The 26,491-nt window shown below is 42.3% G+C and overlaps 2 protein-coding genes across 5 annotated transcripts; one reads left to right on the top strand and one right to left on the bottom strand.

Moving 5' to 3' along the window:
* Positions 1–7,538: 7,538 nt before the first annotated feature.
* Positions 7,539–8,201, bottom strand: LOC127770777 (uncharacterized). Its single transcript, XM_052296581.1, is given in 1 exon segment — positions 7,539–8,201. A coding segment is annotated over 1 exon segment (663 nt).
* Positions 8,202–16,643: 8,442 nt separating this feature from the next.
* On the top strand, positions 16,644–24,982 carry LOC127770570 (uncharacterized). 4 transcript variants are annotated; one of them, XM_052296336.1, is made up of 12 exons: positions 20,925–21,358; positions 21,440–21,532; positions 21,614–21,712; positions 21,781–22,186; positions 22,272–22,328; positions 22,423–22,479; positions 22,984–23,040; positions 23,151–23,291; positions 23,420–23,527; positions 23,617–23,853; positions 23,933–23,978; positions 24,355–24,982. In XM_052296336.1, exons 5-12 carry the CDS (start codon positions 22,323–22,325, stop codon positions 24,378–24,380), a joined length of 678 nt encoding a protein of 225 aa, XP_052152296.1. In that variant the 5' UTR covers positions 20,925–21,358; positions 21,440–21,532; positions 21,614–21,712; positions 21,781–22,186; positions 22,272–22,322; the 3' UTR covers positions 24,381–24,982. The 4 variants fall into 4 exon arrangements, 2 of the variants coding, with proteins under 2 accessions (XP_052152296.1, XP_052152295.1); XM_052296335.1 differs by having other exon boundaries at positions 23,109–23,291; positions 24,355–24,883; XR_008017019.1 differs by lacking the exons at positions 22,272–22,328; positions 22,423–22,479; positions 22,984–23,040; ... (3 more) ...; positions 23,933–23,978; positions 24,355–24,982 and adding exons at positions 16,644–16,901; positions 17,052–17,089; positions 17,187–19,409; ... (1 more) ...; positions 19,887–19,983; positions 20,062–20,744 and having other exon boundaries at positions 20,871–21,358; positions 21,781–21,991.
* Positions 24,983–26,491: the final 1,509 nt, after the last annotated feature.

Raw genomic sequence — 26,491 nt, forward strand, 5'->3', positions numbered from 1 at the left:
GTTTTAGTTAATAAGTAATAGCAACTAAAACACATTAAATGTTGTAAAAATTATTATAATTACTAGGTGATCCCCGTGCTTTGCTACAGAAATTTCTATGTAACTTTTAATATGTTTTCAATAATTGAGCTAAAAGTAAAAATTATATTAGTTATTAATAACAAATAAAACTGGTTTGTCAAACTATGTTCAGAGAAAAACAAATTTAGTAGACTATGTATCAGATTGTAGATGAAATTTAATATCCCGCACTTTGATTATATTTATAAAAACGATGGATATATATATACATACACACACACACATATATATATATATATAGGATACACATATGTATATACATATATATACATATATATACATATACATATATACATATATATATCTATATATATATACATATATATATATGCACATATATATATATATACACACACACACATATATATATATATATATTGTGAAAAATAATGGAAGGAAGATAATTGGATGTTGATTTTTGTAGAATTCAATAAATTATAGATGAAGTTGCATGTTTGCATAAGTTTTATATGTAATTATTGCAAGTGGATAATAAGGTGGCATGCTTGCATGTTTGCTAGTGGGTTATGACTTTATAGTAAGATAGGATATGATGCATATTCTCTTCCCTTCAACTTTCCCTCCTCTCCTCTCTCATTCAATTCCTACCTCTTCTAACTTTTAACTAATTAACAACTTAATATGAAAATAATCGCTAGTTAGAAAGCTAAATGATTAAAATTCTTAAAATATATGATGTTTTTAGTTTGCTTGAGCTGTTGTATTATTTATAATTAAATAAATAATTGAAGATACATATTACCATATTTCTTTGTATAAAAATAAAATATGTCATTTAAACTTAGAAACCTATGCATGTTAACCAAATAGCAAAAAACAATTGAACATTATAAAAAAATGAGAAGAAGTATTATATCACCTTAAATCATTTCAGTCACGGAAGCGCACTTACGATGTCACGTATTACATCTTATAAAATTAAAATTTAAGTATTAGACATTGTAATACAAAAGTATGTTGCCATCAGTTTTGACATAAATCGGTGGTCCATTATTTTCCTCCCCTCATGGCTCGAGCTCCCCACTCTCCCCTCCATTAATCCCTATTTTTTATTGCAATCAAACTAAAAGAGAAATAATTAACAACAATAAAACATGCATAAGTTTTATGCTACACATCTTATTTCGAATCTAACTATATAATTCTCCTTTCATAACTAAACCAACAATTTAAAGATCTATAATACCGATATTTTAAACTTGAAATAAGAGAGGTATAACAAATTGAACCTTGTGGAAAAAAATAACAAATTTGTAAAAAAAAATATTGGTTCTTACATTTTCACTAGAATTGGAACAAACCATTGCATGTTCCATTACCGTAATATTTTTTAAAAATGTTTAGATATTAATATGTTCCATTTATCATAATGGGTGGTGTTGTGAGTTGCTCGGCATATTGCATATAAGCCATATTTTGGTAGTTAGTCGAAAAAGCTATATTTGTTACTATCAAATTTAAATTGTAGGACTCATGTTGATTATGTAATTTTCTTTTCAAAGATACTATTTGCTCAGAAAGATCTTGGGAGCGTATGAAATCTATTTGCTCTGCTTTTGTCCCTGCATGCATGCATGGGAGACTAGTCGCTCATGTCGCTGCCGTTTATCATCCACTTGCGAGATATCGAGAGAAACGTTGGGAAGGACTCCAACCAGCCGGAAGGATTAATGGTAGTAGGGATGACATAGTCCTTGAACTTCCGACATGGATTCAAAACAGACACGTCCGATTTACATCTCCCTATTTGGAAAAATATGGTTCCAGGAATGCCTGCGCCGGCCAGAAACATCGCCATCCGTGCATAACAAGTCCAAATCAAACCTAGGCTATCTGTGTCATGTATTAATATATGCAGTTCGACTTGATATGCATATGGTAATTTTTTTCTGAAGTACGATATATTATCTGAAATTCCGAATACGTGTGGTGAACACAAAAGATTGTTACAGTTCTTGTCCGTGCTGCAAGTGTGAGACTAGGATCCAAATCTCAGCTCTTTCCGACCTGGTTAGCCTTCGTATGCGTCATCCACCATGGCGTGAACCGATATGTATCTACTCGAAGAAATCAACATCCGTCGCCATCCCGAGAGTCCACATAGAGGGCATGTCAAAATCAACAATGTTAAACATAGATGAACACACAGAGAACGGCACCATCTCGGCTGTTGCCAACACCGAGCAGGCTGCCGCCATGGTCGCCGTGGCGGATCTGGCCGCCCTAAGCGCTTGCCGGCGGATCCACCCACCCTCGAGATCGTGGCAGCGGAACCGCCCATCCCCATGCTCGTGGCGGCTAGATCTAGCCAATCATGAGTGAAGAGGAGGCGATGCAGGCAAGGAGGGCCATCAGTGGCTGCGGCGGATAGGAGACGCCGTGAGTGAAGAACATCATCGGTGGCTGTGGCTGCATCGGTGAAGAGGAGGAGGCGCCATGGGTGAAGAGGACCGGTGGCACCTGCGGCGGATGAGAGGAAGATGAGTGATGGCGGAGAATAGTGAGGATGATGGTCAACTGTCACGCCCAAAAATTTAGCCCAAATTTCCAGGCTATTTTGTGTATTAAATCCCTTTCTAGAATCAGCCAGGGTACACAAAACGACAAGTAATAAACAGATCGAAACGTAAATAAAACGTAAATACTTACAGAAGAGGCACTTAGTCCTCACACCGAAACGAAAGCAGCAGCAGCGGAAAAAGGCGATCCTAGCGGGGCTTCAGCTCCACACCACAGGCAACACTCAACTAGGGTCTGAGCCTTGGTCCTCTAACTCCGTCTTCAGCTAAGAAGCACTACACTTCTGAAAAGGGGGAATAATAGCAAGGCTGAGTATAACCACTGTACTCAGCAAGCCACACCAACGATGCAGACGTGCAAGGGGATTCAAGAATGGCTTGAGGCTATTTGCATAAAGGCAGTTGTAAAACATTTTTTTGAGCAAAACAGTAAAACAGTTGAGTATTTAAGGTAATATTAACTCTCCACTGATCAACGCTACACCACGTTGAACAGGCCCAACCATCCCACCTGAACTATAGTTCATTGGGTCGATTTATTAAGTGTGAGACTAATCACGGTGAATTTGGTCGATCGCACATAACCGCGGGCACGGCTATCCGAATAGTTTTACTCTAGCCAGAGGTGCACAACTGTACCCACAAGACACAATCCACCGGCATGTCACCATGCCCGGCCGGACACGTCACCATGTCGAGTGATTGTGACAAGACCCTTCATATAAACCCCCTCTGACCAAGCACACCACACCTCAGGTTTCAGCCCCGTCCCCAGCAGGCAACGGGCAGTCCCCTCTCGTGCCTAGGCGAATCAGAAAGCCGCATAGGCCGTCGCAGGGTCCATCCGAACTCCATCACGTTCACCCTTGCCTGGATGCGTCAGTCAGCGGAAAGCTATACTTCAGGTCAGGCAGTTACCCATTCCCGCTTGTTGCATGCGCTATATGTCTTCCAGTGCATCCCGCGAACCGGTCCTTAACTGCCATGGGTGCGACCAGCAAAACCATGCACCCACAGCCCACCATTCAGTCGCATTTTAGTTAGATAATTACGACCAATGAAACATGGTTGGATGTCTCGAGCACGCAGCTCATCATGATACTAACAGGTCTAATACTGCAATTATCCCATCAACTGAGCTAGTGGTAATTAAGCATGGCTAAGCATATAGTTCTAGCTAGATCAACATAAGTGACACAAGCTAGTCGAATTATCACCCATGGTTGACGAAGGACAGATATCAAATAATATGGCACAAGCAAGCAGATAGGTAAACCCTGATCCCATGTAATTAGCAAAACGATGCATATTTATTTGAAAACAATAAAACATTTATAAATTGGGATCAACATGCTCAAGGGGAATGTGTGACTTGCCTTGCTTCTTCACTTCAACCATCTGAACTCTTTTCCTCGCGACAGCGAACTTCCAAAACGACGGATTCTACACGCTGGCACGCAAAACGAGGAAAAACTCTAATAAAACTAGGGAAACAGTGCATAAAAATTAAACAAACATGTAGATCTCCATTTTAGATGAATTTTACAAGTTGAATGGCCCAATTTGGAGTTAGAATTAATTAGATATGAATTTTACAAGTTTTGAGCCATTTAAATGAATTTCAAGAATTAAATACGATTTATGACGCAATTATTGATTATTTTTCCAAAGGAAAAAGGGGTTGCTGATGTCATCAAGGGGGAGGGGCGGCGCCGGCAAGTGGGCCCCACCAGTCAGCGGCACAAGGGCGCCGGTCCACGGAAACCGACGGCCTGGATCGACCCAAGCCGATCGGGTGGCCACGGGGCGGCGCGCTGGGGCACGGGCGCGGCTCAGGCCGGCTGGCCGTGCGACGGCGTGCGGCATAGCGCGTCAAGGGGAGGCGCCATCCGGCTGCCCGGCACAACCGGCAGCGGCGTGGAGCGCGGAGCGCGGCGACGGCGACTCGGTCAGACGACTACCGGCGGCGGCGGAGCGTCGCGAGCAGGCACAGGAGGTGGCCTATGAAGGGGAGTAAAGGGGAGAGGGATGGGAGTGCTCACCGAGCGGCACGACGGCAAACGGGCGGCCGACGGCAAGGAACGGCGGCGACGGAGCTCTGGTGACGGGCGTCGCTCGGGAAGGGCCGAGGATCTCCCCGTCCTTGCGGAGCCGAGGGAGGCGATGGCCTGGGTCAGCGTGGACCGAAGCGGCGTTGCGACGCGGCTGGAGGTGGCAATGGCGACGGAGAGAGGTGGTGCACGTGGCGGCGGCGTTCTGGAGGCGGAATGGGAAAATGGAGTAGGGGCCGCAGTGGAGATCGACACGGTGATGCCAATGGTGGTGTCGTCGCGGCTCGTTGGTGGCTAGTGCGGCGGGAGGCGGCGGCTGGAGCACGCCGGTGAGTGGTGGGTAGTGGGAGCGCCGTGGGGAGGTGGTTCCAGCGACAAAATGGGGAAGCGGAGGGGATGCCGTGGTACGGCACGACGCGGCGAAGCCGCTGGTGGTGGTCGCGCGGAGCGGCGGCAGCAGGAGCAACGGTGGCGACCGGCTGGAGGGTCGCCGGCGAGTGGGGGCGCTTGGGCTCGCGTGGGGAGAGCGGGACAGAGCGCGGGGAGCTCGGGAGGAGGGGGAAACGGAGGAGGAGAGCCCGGGGATCCCTTTATGCAAATAGCCTCAAACCATTCTTGAATCCCCTTGCATGTCTGCATCATTGGTGTGGCTTGCTGAGTACGGTGGTTGTACTCAGCCTTGTTATTATTACCCCTTTTAAGAAGTGTAGTGCTTCTTAGCTGAAGATGGAGTTAGAGGACCAAGGCTCAGACCCCAGTTGAGTGTTGCCTGTGGTGTGGACCGCTAGGATCGCCTTTTTCGCTGCTGCTGCTTTCGTTTCGCTGTGAGGACTAAGTGCCTCTTCTGTAAGTATTTACGTTTTATTTACATTTGGATATGTTTATTACTTGTCGTTTTGTGTACCCTGGCTGATTCTTGGAAAGGGATTTAATACACAAAATAGCCTGGAAATTTGGGCTAAATTTCTGGGCGTGACATCAACGATGATGACGAACTAGGTCCTAATCCTCCATTAGGTATTGATAACTCTTGTTTTGGTGGAAACTTGACACACATGATCTGAACCTTGCAATCACAGCACAACATGTCCTCTGGTTATCAACCATGCATTGCCTAGTTGAACTCGTCGAGAAGGCTAATCTCTGCATGCTAACAACAAGGTATATTCCAACTAAATTTGTAGATTGGGTTCCACAAACCGAACTAGCGACAAAACTGTAATGATAGAAATAATCTAAGTAAAATCTGACTCTAAACTATAACGGTTACTGAATAAATAAGATCAGTGACATTCTAGGGTCAGCCCAAGCACACACATCCCCTTGGGCTTAACCTACGACACAATTACAAGACCTAAGGCCAGGATGGGTTCAGCCTTACCAGGGGTTCGGTCGAACCACTCTGGTGTCCAATCACTCTGCAATTTCCTGCGGAGTTCAGTACTTCCTAGGTGTTCAGAATTCAGCAATTTTCAGAGTATGTGCACGTCAGAAGCTAGGATATCTCCCCCACACTTTTTTGAATCCTAAACTTTATTAAAACATAAACAAAACATTAGGGTTAACACCAATGAGCCAAATTATTGATAGCAACTGCTTACATGATTGGAAAATAAATGACCAAGCACCTACTACTACTTTATTCATGAGAAAGGAGACATCTAATTAGCATAATACTTATTCTCCTTTCCCATCTCTATGAATGCATGCATGATCTTAGCGCACGAACCGCGATTAAGGGTATCAAAATTGTTTCTAAGCTTAGCAAGCTCTACTCCTAGCTCCGCGTTACGGTCCCTAAGCTCAATATTCTCGTTTTGGAGCTTCTTCACTTGTGCCACTAGCTTGTGGACCGAGGGCTCCGGCGATTTAACTTCGTCTTCTTGGAATTGGCTGGGCGCCCTTATAATTGGAGGGGGCGTTAAATAACACTTCACCTTCATAGGTGGAGGGCTAAGGGACTCTGCTGCCCCCTCCTTCTCCGATGCCATCAAAGGCCAGAGCAATCCTTTTCCATACCCACCGCTAGGAGTTCGCACTCCCCGGATGCAAAAGCGATCCTCCTTAGGGGTTGATGGAGTGGCGGTGGGTGTGGTGTACTTGTGGAGCACCTCATCCCCTACCTTGGTATAAAGGGTGCCCACATAACACTCGGCGGGAGGTGGAGTAGCCTTCTCGTCGTCTTGGAAGAGACGCCTCACCTTTAATAGGCCGAGCTCACCCGTTGCCGGCCGTCGCGCAGACGAATCCCCCCGGGCTTTTGTCTTTGTGACATGGCGAGGGAAGAGGGATCGCGCTGCCGAACGGGGGGCCGATCGGGGCCAAGAGGGGATCGGCCGAACCCCTGGTTCGACCGAACTAGGGAGCTTGCCGATTGGCTCCAAAATTGCAGGGGACCCTGGCACGACTGTGAGGGGTTGAGCCCACACATCATTCACCCCTTCCATTGTGTATTCTTCCACCAGAATGAGTTGGTTCACCGGTGTAGGTTCTCCTTCAAGATTGTAGGTGTTGTTTGAGGAAGAGCAAATGTATGGCATCAAAGATTTGTCAGCCATTGGTGAGTTGAGGGTGGAAATCAAGGAATTGAGCTAGGATGGAGAGGAGAGTTGCAAAGATGGAGAACAGGAGGAAGAAGGGTGCACTGAGCTCTGATCCGATCGATCTCTGAATGCGCATCACAACGGACTACAAATGAGCGGGGAGACCACTATTTGAAAATGGGGTCGATCAGGCGTCACCCTGATTCGGGCGAACCGTGGTGGGTCCGGCTGGCCTCCACTTTTCTTCCTAGGCCCACACAATCCTATACTAAGCACAAAAATGACAACTTTACAGGAATTCAAGCATGCTTCAGTTGAGATCATTATGGTTCATAATCGGTTAATTCAATAATATCCACTTCTTCATCCAAAGTTTCATTTGGCTCAAGGAAAATCTTTAAACTTTGACCGTCTACCTTAAATATGTTACCTGAAACATAGCGGAGTGTGATTGCCCTGTGCGAAGTGGTGTCGATGACGTCAAACGGTCCTTCCCATTTACTGCGCAATTTTCCATGGCCGAAAAGCTTAACCTTGGAGTTGAACATCAACACTTTGTCTCCAGGCTTGAATTTCTTGATTTTTATCCTTTTATCATGCCAGCGCTTCATTCTTTCTTTGTATATCTTAGCATTGTGATACGCCTTCTCTCTCCATTCTTCAAGTTCAGCAATCTGCATTTTCCTCCATTCTCCTGCTCCTTCAAAGTCCATGCTCCAATTCCTGATGGCCCAGTACGCTCGGTGCTAAAGTTCTATAGGGAGTCAGCACGACTTCCCGTAGACTATTTGATAGGGGGACATTCCAATGGGTGGCTTGTATGCTGTCCGGTATGCCCACAGTGTGTCTGGCAATTTCTCCTTCCATCCTGTTTCCATTTTGTTGACCGTCTTTTGCAGAATATTCTTGATTTGCTTATTTGATGTTTCTGCTTGACCGCTGGTCTGTGGATGGTAAGGTGTGGCCACGTTGTGTTTGGCTCCCATGTCTCATAGGAGGTCTCGGAAGGTTTTGTCAATGAAGTGCGAACCTCCATCACTTATGACCATCCTTGGGGTACCAAGCCTTGTGAAGATGATTTCTGTGAACATCTTCTTGGCATGCTTCGCATCCGCGGCGCTGCACGGCATAGCCTCAACCCACTTGGAGACATAGTCGACTGCCACTAGAATGTACTTGCGGTTACGGGACTTAGGAAAAGGCCCCATAAATTCAACACCCCAAACATCAAATATCTCGACTTGTAAATTGTATGTGAGGGGCATTGCATCATGAGCAGTGATTCCTCCTTGCCTCTGGCAACTTGGGCATCTTCTGACAAATTCTTTTGAGTCTTCCTACATCGTCGGCTAGAAGAAACCACTTGCCAAATCTTGGCCTGGGTGCGGAATGCACCGTAGTGGCCACCATAAGGCGAGGCATGGCATCGTTCTATGATCTTAAGTCGCTCTTCCGTCGGCACACATCTTCTTAGTAGGCCATCAGAGCAGACCCTATACAAGTATGGCTCATCCCATATATGACGCTGGCTCTCATATTTCAACTTTCTTTGATTTTCCCCTGTCGGTATGTACTTTGATACCATGTAGTTTACTATGTTGGCATACCACGGGTTGGAGTCGCGTACCGTCATCAGCATGTCATCTATCGGGAAATCATTTATTGGTTGTTCTTGAGTGTCAGTAATTTGCAGCCTAGACAAATGATCCGCTACGGAATTTTCTACTCCCTTTTTATCCTTAATTTCTAAGTCAAACTCTTGGAGCAACAAAATCCATCTTAAGAGATGTGGTTTAGCATCTTTCTTAGTGAGCAGGTATTTTAGAGCAGCATGATCAGTGTAAATTATCACCTCAGCTCCCACCAAGTAAGACCTAAACTTGTCGATAGCAAAAACAACCGTGAGTAGCACTTTTTCAGTAGTTGCATAATTCAACTGAACTCCGGTTTGAATTTTGCTAGCATAACAGATTGCGTGATCCTTTTTATCCTTGGTTTGGCCCAAGATAGCACCAGCAGCGAAACCGCTCGCATCACATAATTTTGAAGGGTAGAGTCCAATCAGAAGGCTGAATGATTGGAGTAGAGAGGAGTGCCTTTTGAGAATTTCAAAGGACTTTAGGCATGCGTCGTCGAACTCAAACGGAGCGTCCTTAGCAAGCAGGTTGGTTAGAGGCCGGGCGATTGTAGAGTAGTACTTGATGAACCTTCTATAAAAGCCGTCATGTCCCAAGAAGATGCGGATCCCCTTGATGTTTGCAGGAGGAGGAAGTTGATCAATCACATCGATTTTATCACGATCAACTTCAATTCCTCACTTGGACACCCGATGACCAAGAACAATCCCTTCGCGGACCATGAAATGGCATTTTTCCCAATTGAGTACAAGGTCCTTTTCTTGTCGTCATTGTAAGACTTTGTCCAAATTCTGCAGACGGTGGCTGAAGGTCTTTCCATAGACAGATATGTCATCCTTGAAGACTTCCATAATGTATTTGATAATGTCCAAAAAAATGGACATCATACATCTTTGAAACGATGCGGGAGCGTTGCACAGTCCGAAGGACATCCTACAATGAGCATAGGTACCGTACGGACATGTGAACGTAGTCTTACTTTGGTCCTCCGAATGGATAGGAATTTGATGGTACTCGGAATATCCTTGGGCGGTCCCTTGTTTCTTGGTCCTCTAAGAAGCAAAATTCCATTGCCTTATCCACCGCTGAAGCCGAATATGTTGCCGCCGGTTCTTGTTGTGCCCAACTCTTTTGGATGAGACAAACCCTATAAGTCTTTGGCTACAACTTCACCAAGATCCCACTCCTATGTGATAATGAGAGTGCCATCAAAATAGCCAACAATCCTGTCCAACACTCAAGAACCAAGCACATAGACATTCGCCACCACTTCTTGAGAGATCATGAGACTAAAGGAGACATATGCCTTACCCATGTGAGAACCGAAAGCCAATTAGCCGACATTTTCACCAAGCCTTTAGATGAGAAAAGATTTTGCGAGCTTAGGAGTGAACTCAATATCTTAGACTCTCGTAACATTAAGTGGTGGGTGGTTGGCTAATTCATAGCCAAAACATGTGTCACTAAAATGTAAATTAAAAAAAAATTGAGCTTTTGTGTCTTGAGATCACTTCTTGTGTAGAAGATGGTCTTGATACCAGCAATAAAGCTCAAACATTCCCTCTTTTATCCAAAAACCCTTTTGTGAATTTTTTGCAAAAATTTTTTTTTGTGTGTGTTTTTATTGCGAAAATTTGGTTTTTATCCCTTCTTGTGATGTATATTGACCATTGTTATGTAATGTTGATTGTTGGCTGGTCATATACATCATAAGTCTCTTTATGTCCATAGGTTTTCTTTTCCAAATCATTGAATTCTCATCTATTCCATTGAACTTGGGCCTGACTGCCCTCTGTTCTGTCAGGCCAGAACTTCCGGTCATCCCAGTCCGGAACTTCCGGGGGTCGGGGGTATAAATACCCAGGGGGAGCTCGAGCCTGTTCTCTCTCTCCTCACTTCTTCTCCTCCCCGATTCCCAAACCCTAGCCGCCGCTACAGTGCTCCTCTCGGCGATTTTCTCTTCCAACCGTGGAAATTTGATTCCTCTTCGTGGAATCAATCACATTGGTGGCTAGGAGGTTCATCCCGCGATCGATTTGTGATTTTCCCTCTCAAGTGGTCATTATGCCTCGTGAGAAGAGACAGAAGCTGTCACAAGATGTTCCTGCTGACTCGAGTCCCCCAGTTTGTGGTCCTAGGGGGAGATTGGGCAAAGAAAAAGTTGGAGATTTTTACAGTGGGAGTCAGATTCTGATCCATTCCAGGAGGGCTGGTAGCATTGTCATTCGTGATGCTCCCCGCTCTCCCTCTCCAGCTGCTTCAGAGTCAGATGATGGCGGTAATGAGGATGAGCCTGGTTCTGAAAGCAATCCTTTGAGGTTGTACAAGACAAGGGCTGTTGATCCTGATCCTAGACGGCCAAGAGTGAACTATCTGAGTGAACTACTCAAGTGTGGAAAGGACAGAATGGTTAGTCCTGATACTCTGCCAGCTGACTCTCAGGATGACAGATTCAGGACCTTGGTGCAGGTTGACTGGTATAACTCTGTGATCATGGGAAGATCTCATCCAGTGGTAGAGATGAAGTGGCTAGACTGGCAGTACATGTCGTCAAAGAACAACATAGGCTTCAATGAGGTACGCAAGGTGTGTGAGCGCAAGCACGTGGCAGATTTGTTGGCCTTGCAGTATTCCTGGAATGAGGAAGTGATTGGACAGTTCTACTCCACTGCCTTCTTTGGCACCACCAAGAAGGGGCTTGATTTTGTGAAGTGGACCATTCAGGGGCAGCAGTATAGGGTCTCTATGGCATAGTTTGCTGCAGCTTTGGGGTTAGATGATGATGACCTGAGTCGCCCACATATCTTTGTAGAGGATGCTCTGTCACCGACTAGCACTACCTTTATGTATGAGAAGGATGCTCCCAAGGATTGTTTGGGGACTACTCGAGGGTTGCGTCCATATTATAGAGTGATGTACTCTATCTTCAGGTGGTCTTTGCTCCCCAAAGTGGGAGATGCTACAGCTCTTCCAGGTAGGCATGCGCTCCTCCTCAGTCGCATGCGCTACAACAAGCCAGATTTCAGCATCATGAAGCTTATCTGGAGTGAGATATATGAGACAGTGTGTGAGCCAAAGAGGGGCTGCATCTATGCTCCTTATATCATGAAGATGATTGAGGCCAAGACTGGGATTTGTGTCACGCCCGGAATTTCTATCCAAAATTCCAAACGCTTACATGTGTGTGAATCCTCGTCCAGGAATCAGCCGAGGCACACAATAACAAATTGATAATAGAGTACAATTATTACTCTAATTAATAAGCGAATAAAATGTCATTACAGAGGTAGATAGTTCCTCTCAATCAATAAAGATCTAAGCAGCGGAAAAAAAAATAAACGGCGCAGACGACTCCACTCCACAGGCAGCTTGACCAGGGCTACACCTAATCCTCCACACCATCAGCATCACTGTAGAACTCCTCCTCTGATGAATGATTGCAAGGTGAGTATATGACATACTTAGCAAGCCACGCAGCAATTATGCAAGTGCACAGGATAACAAAGGATGGCATAGTAGGGTTTCATTTGCATAAACAGCATTTAATAAACATTTCAGAATTTAATAAAACAGTTAAGTAATAGTTAAACAGTATTAATCCAACGCTATACAACATACCCTGTTGCATAGGCCCAACCATTCTGAACAACCAATCCCGGCTGCATAGTTCTATCTCCAAACCAGGAATATACCATTCCAAACTAGGAGCTAACCAAATTATTACCAGTCATAGTATCTTTTATTATGATGAGAGGTGTGAGACTAATCACGAAAGACATTGTTTGACCCGCCCATAACCGCGGGCACGGCTATTCGAATAGTTTTACTCTGACCAGAGGTGTACCACTGTACCCACAAGACACAGCCCCACGACATGTCCCCATGCGCCTTGATACCACCACGGTACCTCAGAAAGGAGCTGTGACAGTACCCCTCGCACAACACAATCCACCACAGCGCACCGTTCCTGGATCATAATCACCCCCTTATAAACAAGGCATGGACTCCCCAGCGACCCCCGTGGGCTTATCTCCGCCACTTCTCAGTCTGGTGCCCCGCAATGAACTATGCTATACAAAAGGTAAAGCCGTTGCCCACGCTGGCTTGTGGTTGGCACGGTTAATGTTTCATAACCGAAACTCGTGAGCCGGTCCTTAATTGTCATGAGCACGACCATCAAAACCATGTGCTCACAACCCACCATTATCAGGTTTTAGTTGGCAAATTAATTAATTAACCAATCATGATTAACCATCATGAGTTATCATTAAGCCATCATTAAATAATAGTGAGTCATAAGTTATCCCAATAGTGTGCTAAAGTTTCTAAGCATGGCTAAGCAATCACATCTAATATCTAGCTGAACCAATATATAAAGCTCAACTAGTCAATTTATAATAACCCAAGGTAATCAAGAAATAGGGTAATCAATACAAATTGGCCATAACAAAGAAACAGGTTCACACCACCCGGTGACATTCAAAATTAAATGCACAGTTGAAATAAATAGAGAATTTAAATATAGGATCAACATGCTCAAAGGAATTGTGTTTGGGATCTGTGTGACTTGCCTTGCTGGCCTTGGAACTCTTCAAATTCTTCTCCTGCGAAAACGGACTCTCCGGAAACGTCGGAAGCTAAACAGAAAAGAGCAAAACACCAAAACAGCACATAAACAAGCATGAACAGTACATGTGGATATTTTTAACATGTAGATCTCAATTTTAGAAAAATTTAGAGACTTGAACCAACTAAATCCGAGCTAAGATGAATTAGTTATGAATTTTTAAAGATTAAATCGGATTAAAACACTTATATGGATTTTAATTGAATTATGACGCAATAATGAATTATTTTTGAAAAGGAAAAGATGATTTATTGCGTCAGCGGCTAGGGTTAGCAGTGGACCAGGTGCACGGCGACGGTTCACAAGATTGGACGGCCGAGATCGATCCATCTAAAACGAACGGTCGGACCACGGCGGACGGTATCGATGACGTCGGCGATGACGGTATCGATGACGTCGGCGATCCCCGGCGGCGACCGAACCGCGCGAGCTCGCCGGCGAACGACAGCGTGGCGGCGCGAACGGAGAGCACCTACGGGTAGCGGACGGCACGGCGAACTCACCGGCGACCAAAGCGACGGCGGACGATGACCGGACGACGTCGGCGACGAGGAAGAAGCAGCGGCAACCTTCGGCTTGACGACGGCGACGGAGTTCCGGCGGTCGACAGCGACGACGGAGGGGCGGACGAGGACGGCGACGCGACGGCGACCACGACGGCGGCCTCCCCGAGCGACGGCGACGACTGGAACGACGGCGGCGCACGGCTGGAGCGGCGGCGACGACGGCGGCGCGAGGACTCACGGCGCTAGGGCTCTACGGACGACGAGAGGCGAAGGCGAGGGTGGCGACGGGTAGCGGAGACACCGAGGGTCCTTTTATAGGGGCAAGAACACGGCGGCGAAGGCCCACGGCGGCCGGCGACGAGAAGGAAAGTCTAGGGTTCGGAGGAGAGAGACCGATCCGATTCGAGATCGAATCCACGGATTTCCAAAGCGATTTAGACGATGATTCCAAAAGAGAAAAGATAGAGGAGATCAAGAAGATCATTTCCCCTCTATCGATTTCATCGGAAACGGAAAGGATCGGCCGGATTTGGAAGGAGACGGCGGCGGCGCGACGCTAGGGTTTCGGGCGGCGGCGGCGCGAGGAAGACGACGACCCTAACAGGCGGGCCCCACCTGTCAGCGGGCGGACGCGCGCGCGAGCGGCGGCTGCGGACTGGGCCGACTTGGGCCGAGGAGGAGAGAGAGGGTTTTGGGCCGACTTTCGGCCCAAAGCCAAAAGAGACTTTTAAAAACCTTTTTCCAATTTAAATTATTCATGAAATGCAATTCCATTTATTAAAAATACTTCCTTAGCTCAAATAAATCCCAGAAAAATCTAGGAATTATAGAATCAAGCAAAGTATTTAATGAAATTTTATCTGGCCCCATTTTGTATTGGAATTTATTATTTAAAAATTAGATCTTCTCTTCTAGGCTTTTAAAATCAATTCTAATAATTCCAATTAAACAACAATTTATATATTTGAAATTTTTAGGGTGTGACAATTTGTTATTTCAAGGACAATCAACACAAGCCTTTCCATCCTCATGCTCCCACTACTTCAGCTACTCCTACCACCAGAGTGACTCGTGCTTCCACCTCAGCTGCTCCTTCTTCCTCTGCTGCACCTCAGCGTTCTGAGTCTTCTTCTCCCATAAAGAAGGCTCTCAGGGCTATCTTTTGCATGTGTGCCAAGACAGCTAAGAAGGTAAAGAAGATAGAGAGGCGTCAGAAGGAAGATTGGATTGCAGCAGGCAAGGATGTCTCTGATATTTCTGATGATGAGGAGTTTGTTGATCCTTTTGCTGCTTATGAGACTGCTCGAGACATTGCTAATGGTGAGGGTCCCTCTGGCACTTCTCGTTTCATCAATGAGGAGTCCTCTCACTCCGAGGAGAGCAGTGATGATGAGGAGTCAGATGCCCCTACTGAGAATGTTCCTACAGATCCCGATGAGGCAGTGGACGCCGCCGGGCAAGACATCGACTCTCCTCACTCCAGCGACACCGAGATCATTCCTTCTGATGGCGATAATGATGAGGCTTGATCCTCTTCTTCCCTTGTGATTTTCTCTCTTTTTGGTGCCTTGATGCCAAAGGGGGAGAAAATTGCAATCGAAGGGGGTCAAAATTTTGTTTTTGATGCTTACTACCTGCTGTCTGTTCAATCCGAAAGTTCCGGATCCTCTTATCCGGAAATTCCGGACCTGGCAGCTCCTTCGCCTTATTGTCATGTCAGCTTGTCCGGAAGTTCCTAGTATTTTATCCGGAAGTTCCGGACCTGGCAATCCTTTGGCCCCTATTCTTAAGAACTCATGGACATGTTCTAATTCTCTATTTGTGTGAATGTAATGTCTCTTAGATGCTCTTAGTTGCCCTTTATTTATACTGCTCTTCATTTATGCTATGAGTGTCTTATTTGTTGTTTGTGATGTGATGTTGATTTTATCTTTTTGAGTGCTCACCGTGTCGTATCTTTTGCATATAATATCTATTCTTACTGCTTTTTGCATCCCACGAATGAGTAGGGATGAAGGAAACTCTCCTCGGTTGCTCCCTTATAGATATGCATATGAGCTCCACTCATATCTTCCATATGCATACATTAAGGGGGAGTTTCATTCACCTCTAACCATTCAAAACAAAATTTAATTCAATCTTTTGTAAGCTTTAACCATGTTGTCATCAATCACCAAAAAGGGGGAGATTGAAAGTGTATTAATCCCCCTACTGGGTTTTGGTTATTAATGACAAATATGGTTAAGGGACTAATGAGTTCATTGAGTGACTTTCAAGTGCATTAGTCCAAGGTGTGGAAGATGGATGCTTGGAGACCCCCAAAAAGTACAAAATCAAAGCGGACCGGAACTCGAAAAGTGCATAGGATAGTTTATCTTTTGAAATCGAGTTTTTAGGAAAAACCGTACTATTAAGAGGGGTTCCAGGTGATGCTCTGAGATAAATCAAGTGCTCTTAGTGTGAACCAAGTGTCAAGTTTCCCTAGGAGTCATTTTTGCAAATACTCCATCTGTCCAAAAATGCAAGTCCGGAACTTCCTGTCTTCCAGGTCCGGAAGTTCCGGTCTTGTGAAAAAGATTTTCCTAAGTGTAGTCCGGAAGTTCCGGTCTTCTAGGTCCGGAACTTCCTGTCTAGCTTCATGATTGGTTCTTTGGATTTTGTGTTGATAATCGATCCCGAGTATTATTCTAGGTTACGTTATACTGCATATACTTGTATTTGGTTATCTTGTTAGGATTCTTTGTGATATGTGGGCTATTTTTAGTACCATGGATGTGACATATTAATTTGTATGCAATTGATTTATTCAGGTTTCTACTGCACCTAGAGGAAACATAGCTATTTGATGTCAACCTGTGACCTATTTGCTTTCCCACTCCCTGCTGCCAACTAGCTTCAGCAATTATTTTTACAGAGGTAATTTCTGAACATATGGCAAATCATCTATATTTTCTTTCTTGTACAGATTGTTAAAAGCTTAGCATTTCCTTTATGTGATTTTGCACTGTTGGAATGGATGCATAGAACTTTTGGTACATGTATGGACTGAATGCACTTTCTGTACAGATTCCTAGCATGGACAAAAGCTGGTTGAAAAAACCTAGGTAATACTGGGCTATAACTTACTAAAGCACTATTATACTAGCTAGAGGAATTACATATATAAAAGTTGTAACATTAATAACATGACAACTGTAATAGGTGGACAGATGAATATGAAGAGGGCTTAGCACAGTTCTTGCAGTTCGCTTTCACTCATTCAGCAAAAGACAACAGTATTCTTTGTCCTTGCAAGAAATGTATGAATTGTCATTGGCTAAATACTGAACTAGTTCGCGAACATCTAATATGTGATGGATTTATGAGGGGTTATAGTAAATGGTTCTTTCATGGGGAGGGCTCAACTTTAGATAGAACCAATGTTTGCATGGAGTCAGAGACAGAAGGTCAGCAATTTGATGATATGGATGCAATGCTACGAGATGGACTTGGATTTAATGATTTCAATGCTGTAGAAGGTGATGGGGATGTGGGTGAACATAGTGAAGATGCTGAAAAATTCTATAAGTTAGCTGCTGATGCTAGCCAAGATTTATATCCAAGGAGCAAGATGTCAAAACTTCAGTTTATCATAAAGCTTCTCCATGTAAAATTTTTGGGTGGGTGGAGCAATAGTAGTTTTGATGAGCTCCTTGTACTTCTTAAGGAGGCTTTCCCTATGGAAGCACAGTTGCCAGACAACTTTCATGCTGCTAGCAAGATCGTCAAGTCACTGGGTCTAGGATATATCAACATTGATGCATGTAAAAATGATTGCATACTATTTCGGAAAGAGTATGAGAATGCGAAGACTTGTCCAAGATGTAATACCTCTAGGTGGAAGGTTGAAAAAACAGGGATTGATGGAAAACGAGTTCATAACGTTCCTCAAAAAGTTCTTCGTTACTTTCCCTTGAAGAAACGGTTACAGAGGCTTTTTATGTCAGAAAAGACAGCCTCAGATATGCGTTGGCATGCTGAGGGCAGGACAAAAGATGGCTTATTACGACATCCCGCAGATTCTCCTGCTTGGAAGAATCTGGATCAGCAATGCCCGATATTTGGTGCTGAGAGTCGTAATATTAGACTCGCGTTAGCGACAGATGGCTTCAATCCTTTTGGAAATATGAGCGTTAGTCACAGTACATGGCCTGTTGTTTTAATTCCATACAATCCCCCACCATGGTTGTGCATGAAACAACACAATTTTATATTGTCTTTGCTTATTCCCAGGCCAACACAACCAGGAAATGATATGGATGTGTATTTTGAACCTTTGGTAGATGAGCTTTTGGATCTTTTCGAACAAGGTGTAAAGACATACGATGTCTCACGTGATGAGTGGTTCCAACTACGAGCTGCTATTCTTTACACCATTACTGATCTCCCAGGGCTTGGATATGTGTCAGGCCATCCTATTTCAGGAAAATTTGCTTGTCAGCATTGCCACTTAAATACTTGTTCTCTATATCTGAAAAAGGGTAGGAAAACCTGTTATCTGGGACATCGTAGGTTTTTGCCACAAAATCATAGTTTCCGATTTGATGAAAAATCATTTGATGGAACTAAAGAGCTTAGAGATGCTCCAGTTCAACCTTCTGGACATGATATTTTGAAAGAGACAGAGAATCTGAATGTTGTTTTTGGGAAAGCTGAGAAGAAGAAGCGTAAACGTAAGGATGATGATAATAATGATGGTGGTAGCACGGTTATATGGAAAAAGAGAAGCTGCTTTTTCAGATTGCCGTATTGGGAACATCTTTTAGTTAGACACAATCTAGATATAATGCATATTGAGAAAAATGTTTGTGACAACATAGTAAATACTTTGTTGAATGTTGACCGCAAGTCCAAGGATAATCTCGATTCTCGTTTGGATCTTCAAAGTTTAGGGATAAAACAAGATCTGCACCCAGTTATGCAGGGGACAAAAGTTTTCTTGCCTCCAGCAGCCTTCTCTTTGAGTGCTCATGAGAAGAAACTGTTCTGTCAAGTTCTAAAGGATGTTAAATTTCCTGATGGTTATGCATCCAACATATCAAATAAGTTTCGTGTGGAAGAGGAAAGATTGATTGGACTAAAAAGCCATGACAACCATGTGATTCTGCAGTATCTGCTCCCTTTGGCCATTAGGAGAATTTTGCCTGAGAATGTATGTGTACCACTAATTCACCTAAGTAACTTCTTCCAGAAAATGTTTTCTCCCGTGATTCGTATCAGTGAGATGGAGGAGTTGGAGTATGAAATTGCTGAAACAATTTGTCAACTTGAGAAAATCTTCCCTCTGTCGTTCTTTGATATAATGCTTCATTTACCAATCCATCTTGCACATGAAGCAAGGTTGGCTGGCCCAGTACAATACCGAAACATGTTTCCCATAGAGAGGTAAGTTTTTTAAAAAATTGCTATCTTAACCCATATTAGTGCATAGGTACCTCTGATTGACACTTGCTAACATGTATAGGTACTGGATGAGGCTGAAATCATATGTCCGTGCTAAGAGCCATCCAGAGGGTTCAATTGCAGAAAATTATATTTTTGATGAAAGTCTTACCTTTTGTTCCCGTTATTTACATGGTTCTTCAACTCGTTTTAATCGTCGAGGACGACATGACGATGGGACTTGCCAGACCATAAATAAAAAGTCTTACTTGAGTAAGATGGGTCGGCATTTACGTGGAAAACGTTATAGCTCCTTGGATTATAACTCATGGATTCAAGCCCATAGATATGTGCTATTCAACTTTGACCAAATTGGCCCCTACCTTCAGTAAGCTCTACACTATATATTAATTTCATATGTTCGAATATTTATGTGTTGTGTTTCTAATATGCATTTGTACTAATTGTCATGCTATGTAGAAAGCATCGTGAGTATATTTTATCAACTGGAATTCAAAGAACAAGAGATATTGAACGTGTGCATCATGAGACATTTCATGATTGGTTTAGGACACATGTAAGCGATATTGTCACCAAAGTTACTTTCTAGCCATTTGATAGCTTGCATAGCATTGATTTTCCACTTTAACAACAGGTTCAGGATGTAATGGCCAAAGGAGAAAACCCATCAGAAGAAATTCAGATTTTGGCGAAAGGCCCTGATATGCATGTTATAACATACAACAGCTATCTTATAAATGGATATAACTTCCGCACAAAATCTTGTGATGAAGGGAAATCAACTCAAAGTAGTGGGCTAGTTGTTTTTGCTGAGACTTCAAGTTTCTCTAGTGTGAAAGACATAAATCCTGTAATTGGCGAAGTGCCATACCATGGCAGCATCACTGACATAATTGAGTTAAATTATAGTGGGACAGGTCAGGTAGTTCTATTCAAGTGTGATTGGATTAAGCTGTCTCGTGGCAAAGGTGTTAAGAAAGATAAATATGGGGTTACACTTGTGAATTTTAACCACTTGTCTAATAATACCAATAGTTTAGCCGATGAACCTTTTATCCTAGCATCACAAGCTACACAGGTGTATTATGTTCGAGATCCTATAGATCAAGATTGGTATGCTGTCCGCGAATCAAAACCAAGGGACTTCTATGACATGGGTATTCTTGAATGTGAAAGTGAGGAGGATGTATATCAGCAAAAAGACCAAGTTGATGTGATGAACAATACTGTCAACATTGATGTTGATTGTGGCAATGATTATCTCACTAGAAATGATATAAATGGAACAACTATTGATTTGGCTGCTGTCTCTCAACGGTATGGTTGTGCTCTTTATGTAACATGGTCCAACATTACATTGTATTGAGGTTGCTTTGCCATCACTGTTTTAGTTTTGAATCATATAGATCTTATATCTTATAGCCATAATTTCTGGTATTGTAGGGGAAAAAATGGCAAAAGAAAGAGTAAGTGGAGGAAGGGTAGAAATAAATAAGTATGAGCTTCAGCGCATGATGCAAATAGAAAGAAACAATGAAGTCCTTGTGCAACACCTACCACACCTAGCAGAGAAGTTCAAAATGAATGCCCAAAAGACAAGACAAATTACTTCAAATGTGCCTAGCAAATCTGTTGATTTTCAATGCCATGATGCCTACTTCAGTGAGGAAGATGTACAAGACCAATCATATGAAGAAAATGATCTAAGAGAATTGAGCGAAGCGGTTGATATGGATCAATCCTTTGAAGCTAACATGGATTATGTCATGAGATCAGCTCACAAGAAATGGAAAGACTTCAAAAATAGGCTGAAAGCTAAGTATTTTGACCCTGAGAAGACTAATAAAGAACTTTGGAAAAAACATGATTCAAGAATATCACTAAAAGTCTGGAAGTGGCTTGTTTGTTTTTGGAGAAGTGAGAAAGGCAAAGTAAGTGCCATAGTTCAAATGTTCTGTATTCTTTTCTTGATTTGCAAAACATATTGACATACATTGCATATATGCAATTAGGCCCGCAGCAATCGTGGAAAAGCAAATCGTGCAAAAATGGTTGCAGTACACACCATTGGAACTAGGAGCTTAGCAAATGTTCGTCATGATATGGTTAGGCTAAGAAATTTTATTGATCTATCCATTTATTTTTCTTCCATTGAACTAATACCTTCTGCAATCACATGTTCACAGGAGAAAAGAAAAGGTCAAAAAGTTAGTCGCGCAGAAGTTTTCAAAGTTGCATACACCCGTAAAGATGGTAGACCACAACCAGCTCATGAAGTAACAATTGTAAGTAAAATTTATTGAATGCCAAATTGCATCTCTTTTTGAAATTAACCATGTCTTCACTAATGCAGGCTAAAATTGATGAGAAACTCACCGAGGAGCCAGAATTTGTGGACAAACCCATAGAAGAAGGAGACTATCTTTCAAACTTGCTTGGTAAGGAAAATAGAGGTAGAGTGATTGGAATAGGTATGGGTCCCACTCCTGCAAGTCTTGGTTTACCAGGAATTAAATCAACAGCAAGAACAAACTTACAGTTGGAGAGAGAAGCAAGACATAGAGCAGAAGAAGAGGTCCGTGCTTTAAAAGAAGGGATGCAACAACTGGAAGAAAGAATGGAAGAACGAATGGAGAGATGACTTGTAGAGAAAATGGCAGAATTTAAAGCTATGAAGCATACTTCTCCTGAACAAAGGCATTCCTTGAACAAGCCAACTGAGGAGCACTCATGCTCATCCGCCTCAAACAATGTAAAAGGTCATAGTTCATTTTGCATAACCTCAATTGTACTGGTATTATTATTCAGGAACTATAAACTTCTATCTTTTTTCCTTGATTTTAGATACAACCAAGAATTGTTGAAGCATTGCAACTAAATCAGAAGAGGCCTGCTATGAAGGTAACTTGGATGACATTTACTTTTCTCCATATTTTTCAACTCAATGTGCTAGTCTAGTTTCATCTAATGGTTTTTTTTCCTTTGTTGAATACAGATAGAACCAAGAATTGCTAGAGAATTGCAGCTTAATCTGAACAAACATGCTAGGAAGGTGAGCTAATGGAAACTAATTCATTTCCTTCGTCTGAAGTACTTCTAGAATAGTCCTAAAGTTAGGACATGGTCTAGAATAGTCTAGAAGCTGGTGCATGTTAGTTTGAAATATGATTTTTGGTGAATGAAATGCAGGTAACCGTCTAGCTTGCTAGTTGCTTTATTCTTCTCCTAGCTAGTTGGTTGCTTTATTCTTCTTTGTTTGTCCCCTGGTCAAGCTCTTCTCGAACAGATAGTAGTTGTGCTTAGTACGATGCACTAACAATAACTTCGACTTTACTTTATCTTGTTCAAGTCAATGCACTAGTATTGTTTGCAGCATTAAGAATTATTTTTTAAAATACAAGTACAACCAAGAATTGTTGAAGAATCTCAGCTTAATCATAACAGACATGATGGGATGGTGAGTGAATAACAATGACTTTGCTTCATATTTTTCAAGTCAATGCACTAGTATTATTTGGAATTAGTATAAACTTCTTTATTTTTTTGTTGAATATAGGTGCAACCAGGAGTTGCCAGAGAATTGCAAATTAATCAAAATATGCATGTTACGAAGGTGAGCTGAATAACATCGATTTTACTTCATTTTTCAAGTCAAACTGTAACATATCTTAAGTCTTGTAGGATTCATTGAGAAGGCTTGATGCTACATGTAATGTACAACAGGGGGTAGAAAAAGATGTGGACAATCACAATTGTACCAAGCAACCAAAAATGACAAAAAAATGTTGTGGAGAAACAACAAGCAATCATGCCACAACTAAACGCTCTAAAGTTCCAACTGTGATCACTCAAATTGCTGCTGAGGTTTGTATATGGATATATGGTATTTATTTGGAACGCACTATATTACCACCATGCATTTCTGTTGCTTAATGCATGCTAATAGGTTGACAACAGTAACATCTTCTATCGTGTAACATGGGGTACAAAAGCATATGGCCAGGTACAATAACAACAAGCCTACTGAAATTGAAGGGGTCAATGTGGGAACAACTAAACATGCTAATGTCAAAAGGGCAGCATTAGCTTGTGAAAATGTGGTTAGTTCTTTCTTATTACTACAAAACAGTAGCAACTATTCTACATTCTACTCTGTAATAAAATCTGATGTGGCCACATTTTGAAATAGGTTGGAAGGGATGTCTTTCTTAAGAGAATTGTCCGTCCATATAACCGTGTTGCAAGAGCTACTATTCAAAGTCAAGACCCCTTAGAAATGGTCGGAGGAACAATGCTGGGAAGGGAGTGCTACAAAGTAGTGATAGACAGTCTTATATGTGGAGATGCTGAATTGTTCGGGCCGCACAGAAATTTGAACTATATTAGAGACGCTATTGGTCATTGCATTGCATGGCCATCCCAACTAGTATGTTCCTTTCTTGGCTTCTTTATTTTATTGCTTAGTTTACATAGCAAGTCTAACATGGTAAATATCAATTTGAAAGGTTGAAGAAGTGTCACCTCAGTGCAATGGGGAAGTGACAAAAAGAGGTATATGTGCCATTTATGTTGGGTATATATAGAGTATTTACATCATTTTTATTATGGAAATTTCATTGAGCAAAATATAAGTATGCAAAAGATAGAAATGCTATTGTAATTTGGATTGCCATATACTTTAAAACCTCAATAGGTGCAGTCTATTTTACATAGAAATGTACTTCTGTTCAAAATGTTTAATCACAGGTCTCTAGCATTTCCTTCTCTGTATAATTAGTTCCTGCTATACTTTGGATTGTTTTGTCAATTTTTCTTTGGTAGTAAACTCAATTTCCATGCTCATGATCATATTTTGTGTTCTTTATTTAAATAAAGATAGTGACATTGTTTGTTTGTGTTAACTGAATTTTACATATTTACACTCCAGGTGCTCGAGTTTCTCTCAAACGGTGATGATTGTCGATCATGTTCAACTATAGAAAATTGGCGAGAACTTCTTAGCAGAGATAGCTCAAACATGAGCAGTAATTATATATCTACACTTTTGAGTAGTTGATTGTCTCAACACTTGTAAATGCCACATATGAATTGGAGTTCAGACATATTAGTTCACTTTACATGTTGTTATAGTCTAAGTGACGGATGAGATGCTATGTATTATTTATTGGACATGTATGATTGGATGTACTGCTAATATATGAAATGAAGTGATTTGGATACTTTTTAATTTCTTATTGTTTCAATTGTCAAGTTTTCATGATGATGAAAATGTGTATTTCCCACAACAATAATCTAGGAAATATAATTAATTTGATGCATCCTACATTAAGGCAGGTTACAGTTGCCTCAATTTGTTTTGAGGCAGGAATAATAGCCTCGGTAGCGTACCCTAGCATTGAGGCATGCGGTCTGCCTCAATCAAATTCTGAGGCATACATGGTTAGCCTTAAATACACCTTTTAGAGGCCAACTCTTATGCCTGCCTCAATATACTATTTTAAGGCAGGAGTATCCGAGGCAGTGTATGTTGGCCTCAATACATATTCTGAGGCGGATTTTTTAGGATTTTGAGGCTGATTAGCTCACCTCCAAATGTGTACCATCCTGTAGTGAAATTTTGTTTCAATATTATATGCTACAGGAAATAGCTAGTTATATACATATAACATTTCAGTTCTCCACTAATAATATCATAATGTAAAGTGATAAAGTAGCTGGACCACATTCAGCATCCAATCCCAGACTGCATACACATTTAGGCTATGTTCCGTAAACTAGGCTAGGAACTTCTCCCAGTGTATGTAAAACAAGGGACTTATTAGCATGCAATTAATTAACTATTAGCTATTAAAAATTTGAAAAAAAAAATTAATATGATTTTTAAAGTAACTTTTATATAGATTTTTTTTTCAAAAAAGCATCACTCAACAGTTCACAAAACATGAGCATGGAAAATAAGAGAGTAGAAGGTAGAAACTTTATTTCCGAACACGGCCTTACATATCTAAACACAATAAATTGGGGAAGTACATAGAATTAGTGCTCTCAATTTTTTGCCAAAACAGTACAATTGAATTACTGCCTCTATACCTTGAATGCAGCAATGTCATTCATGAAACGCATAATCTTTGCACAAGCTATAACGGCACTTGTACGTCCTGTTGCCAATTCAAATGATTCCTTCGTTACTACATCACCCCGGCCAACTGTAGTAGTCACACATAGTACTGGCACACTAATGGACAGGGTTGACAAAGCAACCCGCTACTTAAATCCTGGATTGTAATTTTGATGCATCCATTCAAATTCATGCAGGTAATATGTGGATAGATTTTAGAACTGCACCCATGTAAATTAAATTAGCCAAAAAAACTAGTTAGCTACATCATTATAATTATTCTACTGCACTACTACCATACTCATCAAACAAAGAGATACTCCACCAGGATCGAACAATTATTGTTTTGGGCAAGTTATACGTAGTTAAAGTTTAACTTTGTCGAGTTATTCATGGGTGAGTGGACGGCCTCTCCCCCCTCCTCTACTTGACTATCCTTGTGTGCTCCCATCTGCTTTCGAGGTCGACCAACTGTAAGGCGAGCATGTGCCGGCCACCCCCTTCCTCTCATCCTCGGCAGTCACCACCCACCGGCTACCCGATCGAGCTAGCCATCTTTGGAGGTGAGCATTGTCTCAATGTATCCACGCTAATGTCAGGTTGCTGCATCTATTTTACTTTAAACTAGCTAGTTTGCTTGTAGCCAGAGCCAGTCTATTGTGAAATGCTGAGATAGGATCCATATCTATTATTTTCTTTCGAAAACTGGAGCACTTCATTTATTATTACTCGTAAGTAGGATCCATATTTGAAATGGGGTTGAGGGATGGTACACAGGAATGTCAATACACTGGCTTGGTCTTATTTAATTACTACAATCGAAAGTTCTATTTTAAACCAGTACTTATATATGCTTATTGATCATGTGTTGAGTCCAACTTAGCATACTCTGATCCTCTGAATCATGTGTTAGAGTCCTATTGCGCTCAAGTGATATATCTGAACC

The sequence above is a fragment of the Oryza glaberrima genome, chromosome 4 (genome assembly GCF_000147395.1).
Source record: "Oryza glaberrima chromosome 4, OglaRS2, whole genome shotgun sequence".
In the NCBI taxonomy this organism is placed as follows: Eukaryota; Viridiplantae; Streptophyta; class Magnoliopsida; order Poales; family Poaceae; genus Oryza; species Oryza glaberrima.

What these genes read in the sequence shown, in the direction of transcription:
- LOC127770570 (XM_052296335.1), top strand. An exon ending in TGAACAAACATGCTAGGAAG is followed by an intron (nt 22,480 to 22,983) that starts GTGAGCTAATGG and finishes TGTTGAATATAG; the next exon opens with GTGCAACCAGGAGTTGCCAG. An exon ending in TGGGGAAGTGACAAAAAGAG is followed by an intron (nt 23,979 to 24,354) that starts GTATATGTGCCA and finishes TTTACACTCCAG; the next exon opens with GTGCTCGAGTTTCTCTCAAA.